This window comes from Esox lucius, chromosome 11, assembly GCF_011004845.1.
Source record: "Esox lucius isolate fEsoLuc1 chromosome 11, fEsoLuc1.pri, whole genome shotgun sequence".
NCBI classification, from domain to species: Eukaryota; Metazoa; Chordata; class Actinopteri; order Esociformes; family Esocidae; genus Esox; species Esox lucius.
In genome coordinates, this window is record NC_047579.1 from 27,776,085 (window position 1) to 27,789,949 (window position 13,865).

The 13,865-nt window shown below is 40.7% G+C and overlaps 2 protein-coding genes across 2 annotated transcripts; one reads left to right on the top strand and one right to left on the bottom strand.

The window, feature by feature from the left end:
- Window positions 1-2,575: 2,575 nt before the first annotated feature.
- cldni (claudin i) lies at window positions 2,576-7,267 on the top strand. The gene is made up of 4 exons (XM_010874137.4): window positions 2,576-2,731; window positions 2,995-3,050; window positions 6,326-6,458; window positions 6,655-7,267. Exons 3-4 carry the CDS (start codon window positions 6,327-6,329, stop codon window positions 7,141-7,143), a joined length of 621 nt encoding a protein of 206 aa, XP_010872439.1. The 5' UTR covers window positions 2,576-2,731; window positions 2,995-3,050; window position 6,326; the 3' UTR covers window positions 7,144-7,267.
- Window positions 7,268-7,775: 508 nt separating this feature from the next.
- Window positions 7,776-13,618, bottom strand: coro1a (coronin, actin binding protein, 1A). Its single transcript, XM_010874138.4, has 11 exons — window positions 13,493-13,618; window positions 11,736-11,939; window positions 10,299-10,421; window positions 10,029-10,158; window positions 9,721-9,902; window positions 9,370-9,489; window positions 9,177-9,281; window positions 8,948-9,093; window positions 8,755-8,812; window positions 8,189-8,401; window positions 7,776-7,975 (listed from the first exon to the last, which is right to left on the bottom strand). The coding sequence occupies exons 2-11, from the start codon at window positions 11,931-11,933 to the stop codon at window positions 7,883-7,885; spliced, it is 1,368 nt and encodes a 455-aa protein (XP_010872440.2). The 5' UTR covers window positions 11,934-11,939; window positions 13,493-13,618; the 3' UTR covers window positions 7,776-7,882.
- Between the last annotated feature and the right edge of the window lie 247 nt (window positions 13,619-13,865).

A 13,865-nucleotide genomic window follows, 5' to 3' on the forward strand; every position in this document is an offset into this window, starting at 1 on the left:
TAAAACAAACGTCTGTTTGGTTGTTTGTTAATGTTGAAATCTATCCGCTCAACGATATGCATAAGCTCCTCCGACCTCCACACACAACATCGTGGTTTCCCGGGTCTTTTCTCAATGTATTATTTTCCTTGGTACCTCTAACCTCACACCCTGCCTGGTTTCGTCATCAAGCAACCGGTCAGATGCTTTTACTGCTCTAACAAATGCTAACTGATACCACTAGGTCTTTTTTACTGTTATCTGATAAACACTGTACTATATGATACATAGCCGATGGAACTCCAGATAGGCTGTTGTCTTAGCCCTGTACCTCAAAATGGAGCAATTTCACAGCCATCTTACCTGGGATCTATTGGGAAACTTTAAGTCCAATCTATACTTTCATATCTCTGGTATGGTATTTCCTATTGATGGATTGCACGTTATGTCACAGTGGTGTTTTGAATGTTCTTTTTGGAGCTGATGTCTAACCAGGTCTAGAAAAAATCTGTGCCCCCCTTGTTTTCCCATAAACACAGCAAATGGTATATGAATTAGATATATCCCTTCATTTATAAAAAAATAAATAAATGTTATTGGAGCCGGACCTGTGTCTAACTGAGAATTCTACAATGTTTCCCCAATGGGAGCAGATAAAGATTAGGACTGAAGAGCATTATTGTCATCTCTAACAAAGACAAATAATTAGTAGCTAAACTTTTTTATCATCATTATGAAGTCATAAAATGTGTGTTAGATGCAGTACAAGTATAAGTAGCTATATAATCTGGGGTGGTTACCAAATTTTGGTACTGCCGAAATGCTTTTAAAAAAAGTGGTTCCAAATTACGGTTCCAAGGTGAACAGATTACATTAAATATTGAACAAAATGTGTGTGCTTTGTGATAACCCATATCTTGAGCTCTTAATTTGATGGGGTGTAAATGTACAAGCATGAGACAATTACTGGACGGGCCACTCAATCCGCAACCAGTAAAAATGAAAATATTATTTAGAGGAATACAAAATTGACAGGTTCTTTGAGGCAAACAACACACAAGTGTTTTGAAGTAGGTTTCCACTTGCAATGCTGGTTTTTGGCTATGGGCGCACAGTTTCAATTCATACATTTGGATAACACTAATAATGCTAATTCCAGGCTGGGAGGTGTATAATGGCTTGTTGTGAAAAACAACTCCATGGGCCTTCAAGAAGAACTCAGGTTAAGCAGAATTTCCCTCAAAATATGAATCTCGGTCAAACTATTCCTTTAATGGTAATAAACACCAGTTTAAAGTCCAATTTAACTTCAGGTCATTCATATGGCTGCAAGGATAGTGCTGTGGGAATGTTTTTCAGCAGCAGGGAATGGGACACTACAGGATTGAGAGAAGGAGGAACGGAGCAGACAGATCCTTCAGAAATATCTGCTCTAGAGCGCTTAGGACCTTAGACTGGGGTGAAGGTTCACCTACCAACAGGACAACGACCCTAGGAACACAGCCAAGAAAACAAGGAGTGGCTTTGGGACTAGTCTGTTAATGTTCCCCATCCAAACTTACAGAGCTTGATAGGATCTGCAGAGAAGAATGGGAGAAACTCACCAAATACAGATTTGCCAAGATTTGTAGTGTCATACCCAAAACGACTAGAGACTGTAACCGCTGCTTGAGGTCCTTCAACAAAGTTCTGAGTGAAGGGGTCTGAATACTTATGTAAATGTATTATTTCTGTATTATTAATGTATTATAGAGTAATGTATATCATATCAAACCCCCACACCCCAACCTATGCTTTCACATAGTAACATTTTGGTTGCTTAACGTGTTCATATGATAACTGGGATGAAATCTGACAAAAGTATTTTTGTTTAGCAACTGTGGTCCGTATGGATCAGTTGCGTTTTGAATATAATGGGGTGTAGTGTTGTCCAAAGCAAAGTGACCTAACACAATTCTCTCCCAACATTTTTTATCACTTCCCTCATTCTCCTCAAACCCACATTTCTCCTGTAGTTGTGTGAACATTTCTCAACCTTTCACCTTAGTCTCTACCTGATTTTCCAACTCCACCCCATTTACCTCATGTTTCTATTCGTGAGACAGTTTCGGCGGAGGTGTGGGGCTTTGGGCAAGATGTTGTGAGAGTATTTTTGATACTGGTAGGGAGGGTGACTTCAAGAAAGAATCCACTGAGAGTGAATCATGTTTCCTATGAATCAGAGCCTTAAAGCTTCTCTGCTGTTATTGTTTTTTCATTTCTTTCATCTATATATATGTTTTTCTTTTACTCAGTTGTTATGTGTTTTTTAGTCTACTTAACTAAGTTGTCTAAATTGAGATGGCATATTCATTAGCCATTACTCAATGATATGAAGGTTTCACTGCACACTGATCTAAAACATTCTGCAAAATGTTGCAAACATGATTAAATCCTGACAATTACAATATTGGAAACAAAAATCCAACCTGGAAAAAGAGAGGGAAAAACAGGCATGTGACAAGTCCAGACTGGTCGTGAGGTACATCTATCCCACTTTCTTGTGTTTTTCCCAGCCCCACCCTACACCTAACATTCCACTACAAAACCCCTTCCCATCACACACCAGGAACAACACAGACCGTTACTATATATAAGGATCAACAACCAACACCTGAATTAAGAGTGTTTTACTTTTGAAAAGAAGGAAAACCATTCACACAACTTTATTTTTCACATTTCCAAACACAACAGAAGGAGGACACATCATAAGGTATTTGTTAAACATTTTTTACACGACTCTCAGGTATTATGCTTTAAAAAAAATATAAAACACACCAGAGCCATAGTAAATCACACATGTAACTGAATTATTATTTGTTGTCTAAATGGAGAAACCTATCTAGTCAAGTTCAATAACAATATTGATTGTGTCTGTAGGGAATGGACAAATGTGTGGAACTTTTCAAACTGTAAGAAGCTTCATTTAATTCTAACAGACAATATGTGTCTTTGTTTATTTTGATCCTTTATTAGCTCCTGCTGAAGCAAAAGATACTTTTCCTGGGGACCAAAGAAACAACTCAAAAAAGGTATGATTTTGTCATATGCAAATTATTCAGCACCCTTTTCCCCTTCAATTACCCTAACATAATGAGTTTGTGTTACAGTTCACTGCAGTAAAGCAGTCTATCTGACTTTTAAAATTTGTTATAAGACATGTTTTCAAAAATGTTCTGTGACAAACCAAACATAATGCCTTGGTGCTATGCTGAGGTTTTCAGTAATTTATTATGACAATTAGCAAAATAATATTAGTTGCTTTCCCATTTCCTCTCTACAATTCCTGGTGAGAAGATAATATATTTGTGAATAACAAAAAAAAATGTACCTCCCATTTTGGGTTGAACGTGTAACATGTTGTTTAAAAACGAATGTTCAAAAGTTTGGGGACACTTGGAAATGTCCTTGTTTTTCATGAAAACATGCCTTCAATTTGTTTGATTAGGAAATATAACAAAATGAATAGGAAAGATAGTCAATGACAAGGTTAGATATAATGATTTTTTATTGAAATAATAATTGTGTCCTTCAAACTTAATCAAAGAATCCTCCATTTACAGCAATTACAGCCTTGCAGACCTTTGGCATTCTAGTTATCGATTTGTTGAGGTAATCTGGAATTTAACCCCATGCTTCCTGAAGCACCTTCCTCAAGTTCGATAGGCTTGATGGGCCCTTCTTACGTTGTTATGGTCAAGCTGATCCCACAACAGCTCAATAGGGTTGAGATCCAGTGACTGTGCTGGCCACTGCATTATCGATAGAATGCCAGCTAATTCCTTCTTCCTTAAATTGTTCTTGCATAGCTTGATGCTATGCTTTGGGTCATTATCCTGTTGAAGGAGCAAAGTGGCTCCAGTCAAACAACATCCTCGGGTTAGGCATTGCATAGCAATATGGAGTGACAGCCTTCCTTCTTCAAGATCCCTTTTACCCTGTACAAATCTCACACTGTACCACAACCAAAGCACCTCCAGACCCTCACATTGCATCCACCATGCTTTACAGATGGCGTCAAGCACTCCTCCAGCATATTTTCTTTTGGTCTGCTTCTGACAAATATTCTTTGTGATTCAAACACCTGAAACTTAGATTAGTCTGTCCATAGCACTCCTTTCCAATCTTTCTCTGTCCAGTGTCTGGGTTCTTTTGCCCATCTTCATTTTTTAAATGTTTTGCGCAGTCTGAGATATGTCTGAGATATGCCCTAAAAGGCCAGCATCCTGGAGTCACCTCTTCTCTGTTTAAGTTGAAACGGGTATTTTGCGAATACTATTTAAAGAAGCTACCCGTTGAGGACCTGTTTCTCAAACTGGACACACATATTTGTCCTCTTGCTCAGTTGTGCACCTGGGCCTCCCACTCCTCTTTAATTTTGATTAGTGTCAGTTTGTACTGTCCTATGAATGGCGTAGTACACAGCATTGTACAACATTTTCAATTTCTTGGCCGTTTCTCACATGGAATAGCCTTCATTTCTCAGAACAAGAATTGACTGATGAGTTTCAGAAGAACGTTCTTTGTTTCTGGCCATTTTAAGCATTTAATCGAACCCACAATTGCTGATGCTCCAGATACACAATAAGTCTAAAGGACAGTTTTATTACTTCTTTAATCAGTACAACAATTTTTAACTCTGCCAACATTATTGCAAAAGGGTTTTGTAATGATCAGTTAGCCTTTAAACTGATTAACTTGGATTAGGGAAACACAGCGTGACATTGGAACACCGGATTGATGGTTGCTGATAATGGGCCCCTGTACTCCTATGTAGATGTTCCATTAAAAATCTACTCTATCTATTCTATTAATTCAATTTCTAAACATTTAACTATATCCAATAGGAAAAATCCTGGGACATAACTTTTGAGATTGAGGACTCAGTGAGTTTAGGAGTGGTGACATACCAGTGAGCTGCAGAGAAAGAGGCTGAGGTACACAGGGCCTGTCACAGCATGACTGACTCAGGGCTATGTTTCTGAAGCAATGTTTGTAATGCACTTCTATGCTACACAATCCTGTACAGACATGCCAGAGTTTGCTATGTTTTTTTGTGAAAACATTTTGTTTTCTTTTGTCCTTCCTGTTATCGCTTTTGTCACTAAGATCTGCATTGCTGTAGTGGCTCCTACGTGTTTTGTTGATGGGTAATAATGCACAGACTGGAAAATAATTTCCCCAAACTTACAAGTAAAACATTTGCATTAACCCTGCGTTAATCCAGAAAAATACATATTAAAATGTAGATACTCACTCTGGATAGGAGTTTCTGGCTAAAGGATTTATAAAATGGATTGCCTGTATTTGGTTTGATTGGCCTGCTGTTTGTAGTAACAGTGTGAGAATATTGTATAAATTTAAGTTTTGTTATAAGCTAAATGTGTTTAAATAACAACAGAACACTGTTTTGTATCTGTACGTTTATACTGCTGTATTCCTACGACAGTGATTAAACGTGAAATTACGATGTCAAATGCGAGAATGAGAATATTGGCCTGATTTTGTAAACATTTGGGGGAATGATGTGTCTTCACAAAGAGAGCAGGCATTTATTAAATGTATGCTTTATTAACAAGCATTTGAAAATGCAATCTTTTTGTGAACTTAATAACCACAACATATTCAATGAATTCATGTGTATTGTTGTATTCATTTGGGTATCACAACTCTCTGAGGTCAAGGATTCACTTTTGTAAAGGTTAAATTAACTCAATTGTAACTTTCTAATTTTTAAATGAACCTTTTGTATAAACATCACACTCCTACCAGCAGAACAACGCCCTCACAGGTCTACAAGGGATGAATATGGTAAAAAATACAGTGTTAACAAAGCTGTATATGAATCTCTGAGAAAATGAATTTGGTTACTTAAAATCTTTCAAAGAGGCAAAGATGCTGGCAGTTTACTTAACGGCCTTGAGACCTGGTTTCACAGACAGAGAATACATTCTCCATTAAGCTTTTTGTCTAGGACTAGGCTTAATATGTGTCCTCGAAACCCTCCCTTAAAGTTTCCAATAATATTGTAACTATGTGTTGTGATGATCACGGAAAATACCATGTAATTCTGTCACTAAAGTACATTGTCATTCTGTCACTAAAGAACGTTGTCATTCTGTCACTAAAGAACGTTGTCATTCTGTCACTAAAGAACGTTGTCATTCTGTCACTAAAGAACGTTGTCATTCTGTCACTAAAGAACGTTGTCATTCTGTCACTAAAGATCGTTGTCATTCTGTCGCTAAAATACAATGTCTTTCTATACACTTTTGCATGAAATCCATTTTCCTTTTCTTTCTTCCAGGATGGGATCTTCTGGTGTACAAATGGTATGTGTGGCCCTTGGGGTGCTGGGCCTGATTGGGACGATTGTTTGCTGTGCCATCCCTCAGTGGAAAGTATCAGCATTCGTTGGGCAGAACATAGTAACGGCACAGGTACTGTGCACATCAAGTGTTTTATTATACCAATGTGCTTTACCTTGTACTTAACACCCACTTAAGTTCTAACATCATACTGAGTTAAATTACTCCAATCACCCTAATAAAGTAGAATGGATGTGACAAACTCCTACATCCAATTGACCGACTCAATTAATTGCCAAGTTAAAACTGTTGCTTTTTCCGTGTCCAGACACATGAAGAGGGCCTGTGGATGTCCTGTGTGGTGCAGAGCACGGGCCAGCAGCAGTGTAAGGTCTACGACTCCATTATGAACCTGTCCACTGGGCTGCAGGCGGCCCGCGCCATGACCATCATCAGCTGCATGGTCACCTCCCTGGCCATCCTCATCCTGTTCGCCGGCTCGGACTTCACCACCTGCGTGGAGAACGAGGACGCCAAGCCCAAGATAAGCTTGGCGGCGGGGATCTCTCTGCTGGTGGGTGGCCTCCTCCTCCTCATCCCTGTCAGCTGGGACGCCAACACCACCATCAGTAACTTCTACAACACCTTGGTGCCCCAGAAGATGGAGCTGGGAGCCTGTATCTTCGTGGGCTGGGCTGCTAGTGCGGTGCTGATTCTGGCTGGGGGCCTGCTCATGTGCTTCAGCAAACGTGGCAGCTCAGGGGGAGTGGCCAAGTACCGTAGCAACGCCCCTCCCACCAACAAGAACTACGTCTAGGAGATGTATGTAATTACGGAATATCTGTGTTGTGTTGAGAGGTAATTTGATGGGAAGGAAAAAGAATTGGTAAGAAAATAAAGGGTTATGGTCTTAAGAATATAGAAGGGATTTTATCACTGGAAATAACGGTTGTAAATATTTCTTATTAAAAAGGTAAGATTAGCTGTAATTAATATTCGTACACTAATGTCATTTTGTTTTATCCCATTTTGTTGACTTACTGTATATTTGCTGGTGATGGGTCTCTATACTGCCATAAATCAGAAACAGAGCATTGTGGGGCAATGACTCACTTGCAAAGTTTCATTTACTTCCTTGAATATTACAACTTTGTTACTGCCAGTCTTTTACTCATGTTTATCAAACAATAAATAACATTTATATATAAATCCTTGTCATATCCACCATGTTTGTATTTCTTTACATGGCCTTTGTAAAACTAAAATGGACCAAAGCAAAACATATGTAAAAATCATGGAAAATATTGAGGACTTTATTTTAAAATGATTTAAAAGCATAATATAAAAACATGTTTTTAAAAATTTGATATTTCACAATAAAAATAACATTCAAGTTTCTGGCAAAAAAGGGAAAAGCTGCTGAAACGGAGGCAACTGTCTCCAAATCTCCATCTTTCCTTTAAACATTTCCAACTAATTAATTCCTTGTTAATGCGCTCTTCTCTTTTAACATCTGCATTTTTCTTTCATCTCTCTTTCTAACCTTTCGCCCCAATTCACATTTTGCTCTCCAGTTCACAAACACGCTTGGTCAACTCCTCTACAGCCTCCTTCAGAGTATTCACCTCCTCCTGCAAGGCGTGCACCTCCTGATACAGAGAGAGGGAGAAAGGGAGATAGAGGTACAGAGACAGAGTGAGGAAATAGAGGCAGAGAGGTAGATAGATGGACAGATAGGGGGGAGCAAGATAGATGGAGGTGATTTACTTACTGTGAAAAATAGGAAGCCATAACTCAAACCCAGTATATCTGCACAGGGATACTGAAGTCAACAGCTCAGTTCAATTCAGTCATGTCCTTACCCCACTATTATTATGATGCCCTGAGGAAGCTGCCGTTGTCTTCAGAAGACTTTTATGAACTTTGAACTCTTTGGATTTGGTGGTGGTCACAAAGCCATCCTTCAAGGAGATCAAGACAGGTTTGCCCTCTTTGCCTTCAAACCACTCGGCAGCCTCCACAGACGGCTCCGGACCCATGGTGTCGGGGTATAAGTCCTCCTGAAACAGGTCAGACTGCAGGGAGAAAAAGAGAGGCAGGCACACAGACAGCATGAGTGTCAAACAGAAAGACCAGAAAGAGTCAGGACAGAAAGACAGAGAGAGAAAATAAAAGTGGTATATTTAATCAATAAAGCACAAGGGGGTGTTATGTAGATAATATACCATGGCTTAAGGCTGATCTTGGGCACGACACAATGTGGAGTGCCTGGTAAGTCCTTAACCATGGTATATTCGCAATATATCATTAACCCCAGAGTGGCCTTATTATTAGAAGTGATTACATTTAAAACAAATGTTTTTGTCATACCCAAAATGTCCCACGCAACCATGCTTTGCTTGAAGCCACGGTTCGAGAGTGTGTTTACCTTGCGGGGCACCGTCATGACAATGGGCTCACACTTCCTCTCATGGAGCTTGTAAAACCTAACGGTGGGGTAACAAAATCACATGTTTTGATTTCACAAGCAATGCTGGTATTTATGTGTATATCCGAGAGAAATACAGTAGTTATTTGTCATTCGTTGGCCTGTTAAAATGTACGCGAGCCTCCGCGGTTACCTGGCGATTTCACACTTGTTGACCTCCAGACCCCTCTTGGGCATGTAGCCCATCCCCTTTTGGCTCTCCTTACTGCTGTACATGGACAAATAGTGAACGTAGGGAGCCTCATCCGTCACCTCAAAGTACCGGATACTGCTGTCCCCCTGAAATGAAGGATTTCGTCACGGCGTGCGCGTGTGTTTGGGTGTTTTGCAGTTCCGTGTGTCACTGCGGATTTCCCTCTAACCTTGCCGCAGAGGTAGACGATGCCGGTGTCTGGGTCGAAGAAGGGCAGAAGAACGCCGCTACTGGTGTCCAACTCCTGCAGGGTGAGAGGCTCCCCAAAGCTCTTCTGTCAACACACAGGCCGCGTTGTTTTTTAAGTTCCTAAGTCTTTCTGAGGACTTCCAAGAACTTCATAACCGTCTCATAACACTCACCGGGTCCCACAGTGCCACTTGTCTTTCACTCATACGACTGAAGCCTGTGCTCAGGATCTTCCCATCAGACACAAACACGGCCTTAACAGGCCTGGAGCCCTCATGGGTCTTCTCCCTCTCCTGAGACGAGCAGAGGCAGAGAGATAGAGAGGTGTAAATTGCAGACTTGCAAAAGACGTGAACTGGAAGAAATGGGTTAATTTACCGAAGACACAAAAAGGAATGATATATAGATCAATGACTGCAGTTGTATTTAGAGCTATAATCCGTTCAACACTTCAGTTCATCAGACTATGGTTGAAGTGGCGGGCCCAGTGTCATAGTGGAGGGGTCAGAGAGGAGGCCACTCACATAGAGGACAGTGCCTTTGCGAGGGTCCAGCACTCGCAGGGTCTTGTCCTTGCAGGACGTGAGGATCTGGGAACCGTCCCTGTTCCAGCAGGCACTATAGATGAGGTCCGGGTGGACCGAGTCGATCCTCACCACGGCCTCGCCACACGCCACATTCCACAGGATCACCACGTTGTCACAGCCTGGCCACCAGGGGAGAGACAGACGGGGGAACATGCAGTCAGGCCGAGCACACGCAGAGCCACTTCCACTTATGCCCCGGGCTCCAGGAGGCACTCCTGAGGCCATGTATCAGAGCAGTGATATACCTGCACTCATTAGCACGTTGTGGGCAGTGGGGTGCCAGCTAAGGATGCCCACACGTTTGGAGTGCCCCTCCAGCTTCACCACAGGGTCCTTCAGGGGCGAGACCAGGCCACCGTCAGGGATCTCCCAAATCTGAATGAGAGAAGCAGTGAAAGAGTGAGTTACCACAGTACATACAGAATACAGATCGACTGGATAACACCGAGACAGAAAGCAGTGTCCTTGTGAATGCCCATAACTGTGGCCAGTAAGAGGTTGGGTCTTCTACTTACCATGACACTGCAGTCCTCTGAGCCACTGGCAATGATGTTGTCATTATGGGGACAGAATTCAATATCAAGCACTGGGCCTGTATGTCCACAGACTGTGGGCTGGGACATGTCAATACGACCCGTCTAAAGGGAGACAAAAAAGACCAGAGATGAGATACTATAAGAGACAGACAGACACACACACACACACACACAAGCATTTAAGCTGTTCCCATAAACTGATAAGTACACTAATACTACAGTATTTATGCTATAAAAGCACATGTCTGTAACAGAGAGGTAGAGGGACAAAGTTTAGACTAGAGGAACTCTGTCAGCTGATGCCAATTTTATGGCTGTGCCTCCAATTAGTCTTAATGCCATGTTGACCGTGCTAGAGAGTTCAGCGCTCTGTCGGGAGAGCACTAGAGAGCTGCAACACACACGGAGAAACACCCACACATGCATGTGAACTGCACAGCTGGCCCTCTATGCAGCGTTGAACCACGACCCCACTTAAGCTAACAAAAGATTAAATAATGTACAATGAAAAGTATTGCCTTACTTTGAAATTGTAGAGTGGCATAATGTTTTTTCAAGCATTTTCTTTAACGCTCCTGTCCATTGTACATGTATGTCATCTGCCGTTTAAAAGCCCACTCTCTATAATACAGTTATCGAATACAAATTAAAATATTACTGTATAAACTATACAATAGCTTTCCAGAGTACTTAAGTGACAAAAAACAAACTGCTCCTTAAATGCTTTGTATATCTGATTGGACCACTGTTCTTCCCTATTATAGCCCAAATGGCAGAGACACAGATAATTGCTGATACATGATCTGTCTTTCAAGTATGCCCTTATCTGCAAATATTAGATCATGAACCATTCAAAATGTACGAGAATAGTAAAAATGTATGTGTTTCAGTAGACATTGTAGTGAACGCATCCCATGTAAATACTATTAACTCCCGAGACTAACATAGCTTAACATGTCTGAAATACGCCGAAATGTTTAGGATAATGCGCTAATGTACCTAAACACACAGTATATGCAACTGCACTACACTGCGCCCTAGCCACATCCTGTCAAGTTCATTTTACTGAAGCTCTCCAAATATGGTGAAGAACTAGCGACACCACAGAGACAGAATGACGAGTAAAAGCGAAACTCTAGCCCAAACTTCCTTATTTAGCTTAATGTGTGATGCCGCCCTGCAATGTTAAAAGAAAAACCAAAAAAACAGGCTTCTCAGAAGGTTGAAACGATTATGCACCAATGAGCACTTATCAAAATGTTACCATAGTAACTAGAATGGTGGCATGGTAATATTTTCCATTTTTAAGAATTGAGACTGGGGCATGAGGATGTATCCACTACATAACAGACATTTGAAGCCTGACAACCATTAACGTATTTCTTTTGACCTCGGCGTGTCCCTGATCAGGCCCACCTTGCTCAGGGGCAGCACTAGAAAGGCACCTCCCCCACTGGCATCCACAATCATGGCCACGAACTTGGGGTTGACGGAGCAGAAGTTGCTGTCCCAGGTCATCTGAGAGATACGGATGTCATCGTAGCACTGGTCAGCCTTCACCGCCTGGCCGTAGACGTGACGGAACTTACTGGCCCTGACTACCTTCCTGGACATGGTGACCTGAGAGGGCAGAGAGGACATGGGGAGACACAGGGACGCAGAATGAGAAGGGGAGGAGGGTCACAAGAGGAAGGGGACAGAAGAAGAGGAAGATGCAGAGTACTGAGTGCACTGCTGTGGTAATCAAATGGTTAGTGTGTTTAAACATAAACGGAATGCCATGTACAGTGCTTTCTCTGGGATGGAATAGTTCTCATGCAACCTACACATGGAGGCAGAAGGCAGAGATAGACAGACAAAGAACACAAGCACTAAGCTTTGGAATAAATGGAATCTTCCTAATGTTCTAATGTTCTCATCATTATGAGCATCGTTGACATGATGCACTCCCCAGTTAGCTACATGACAGATGCACAGTGAAGACACAAATGGGCACAAAGCAACAGGAAGGAAAGACTGAAAAAACGGGAAGAAACGATTTGCACAATATTCCGGTTCCTTTTTGTCTTTATATCTGATGTAAACCTATGGTTCTGTGAAACAGTAACTCACTTACAGTCATGATAATGAATCGTGATTCATTATTAAAAAGCATTAATTTGACAAGAACTTAATAATAGCATATGGTCCTATGGAAACGGAAAGGCCTACTCGAACACTGTGTTAAAAGCATATGAATCAGGCAGCACAACACCTACAGCTCAGCGGCAGTTACACCACATCCTCCATGAAAAAAACTAAACCACAAAAGCATTTTGTCTTTTAATTCATACACAATAATTCTTCCTTCCTCTCACATTCACTACTTAGAGCACAGGCAGATATGTACCGTTGGGTTGGAAGGTTGGTTTACTGTTGATATGAATTATTTCAAGGATCTGTATATAAGAAAGGATTCTTCATATAAAAAAGGATTCGGTATATAAGATCCCCTTCCAGTGTATTGGCCAACTCATTGAAACTACCTTTAATGAAACTCTCTTTCTATCACTTTAGTAACAAATCATTTCATTTCACATTACCTTTTTGCAAAAATTAAGCACATAGTGTTTTTCTGTAATCATTAACGGTGTACCAACTAAGTCCTCACAATGATTTTATGTATTTTCAAGTGGAAATGAGAGGGTTTCTAATATTTTCATTAAATTTAGGTTGTCATGCATAACTAGGATAGGCTTCATGTCACATGTTTAAGATTTATGAATTATAATATCAGTGTGTCCCTGGCCTTTAACCCATACATTTATGGAACTAAAAATAAAAGTGAGCATAGAATTTACCTCCATTTGCAAACTGTACTTCCTCAAATCTGACGCCGTGCCTTAGCACTGACTTTTAATCAACTGGCTGAAGACCACATCACTCTTGTTGCATTGGTGCATCACAAGACCACTTTGGAAGACCTTCATCTAATTTAGTAATCCTTTGCTGAGTGCTTCATAATGTTATAAAGGACCCAGGCCTATGTACATGTCAGTAATGTAATAATGTTTGCATGTGTCTGTAGGCCAACAATTAGGCTGCTGTGCAGAATCATTTAAAAGAAGCAATCGTGGACTAAATAACATGGTGAACTATATTTAGTGTAAGAACAACATTGAAAGTAAGCTTACCTGATTTTAGTGATGGAATATCGCTCTGCTCAGTCAAGGTCCCTGGTTCTGCTGTGTAGTCAGAAAGAGGAGTAAGTGCTAGTAGTTGGGTAGACCTCTTTACGTGATGGAGGAAGTGAGAGTTTGAGATGAAGGTGGAAATGGGAGGTGTCTATGCTGTCTTTTTACTTGCTATGTCACTTTGAACCATTTGAACGATAGATGTCAAGATTACATTAGGTGGTTGAAATCAATTTACCCTGATGGATTAGGCCTAATCAACTAATCAAAAACATGCAAGTGTAATAATTAATTAATTTGATTTCATTGTAGATATAAATCATAAGATGAACATTAGCATGCTGGTACAGTTTAGTCCATTATATGGGATACA

Bases quoted from the DNA above. Each gene is read 5' to 3' on its own strand.
- cldni (XM_010874137.4), top strand. From the start codon at position 6,327: ATGGGATCTTCTGGTGTACAAATGGTATGTGTGGCCCTTGGGGTGCTG. The intron at 6,459-6,654 runs GTACTGTGCACA...TTCCGTGTCCAG, and splicing joins AGAACATAGTAACGGCACAG to ACACATGAAGAGGGCCTGTG.
- coro1a (XM_010874138.4), bottom strand. From the start codon at position 11,933: ATGTCCAGGAAGGTAGTCAGGGCCAGTAAGTTCCGTCACGTCTACGGC. The intron at 8,813-8,947 runs GTAACCGCGGAG...CCCCACCGTTAG, and splicing joins AACAAGTGTGAAATCGCCAG to GTTTTACAAGCTCCATGAGA. The intron at 7,976-8,188 runs GTAAGGACATGA...TCTCTGTATCAG, and splicing joins GGCATCATAATAATAGTGGG to GAGGTGCACGCCTTGCAGGA.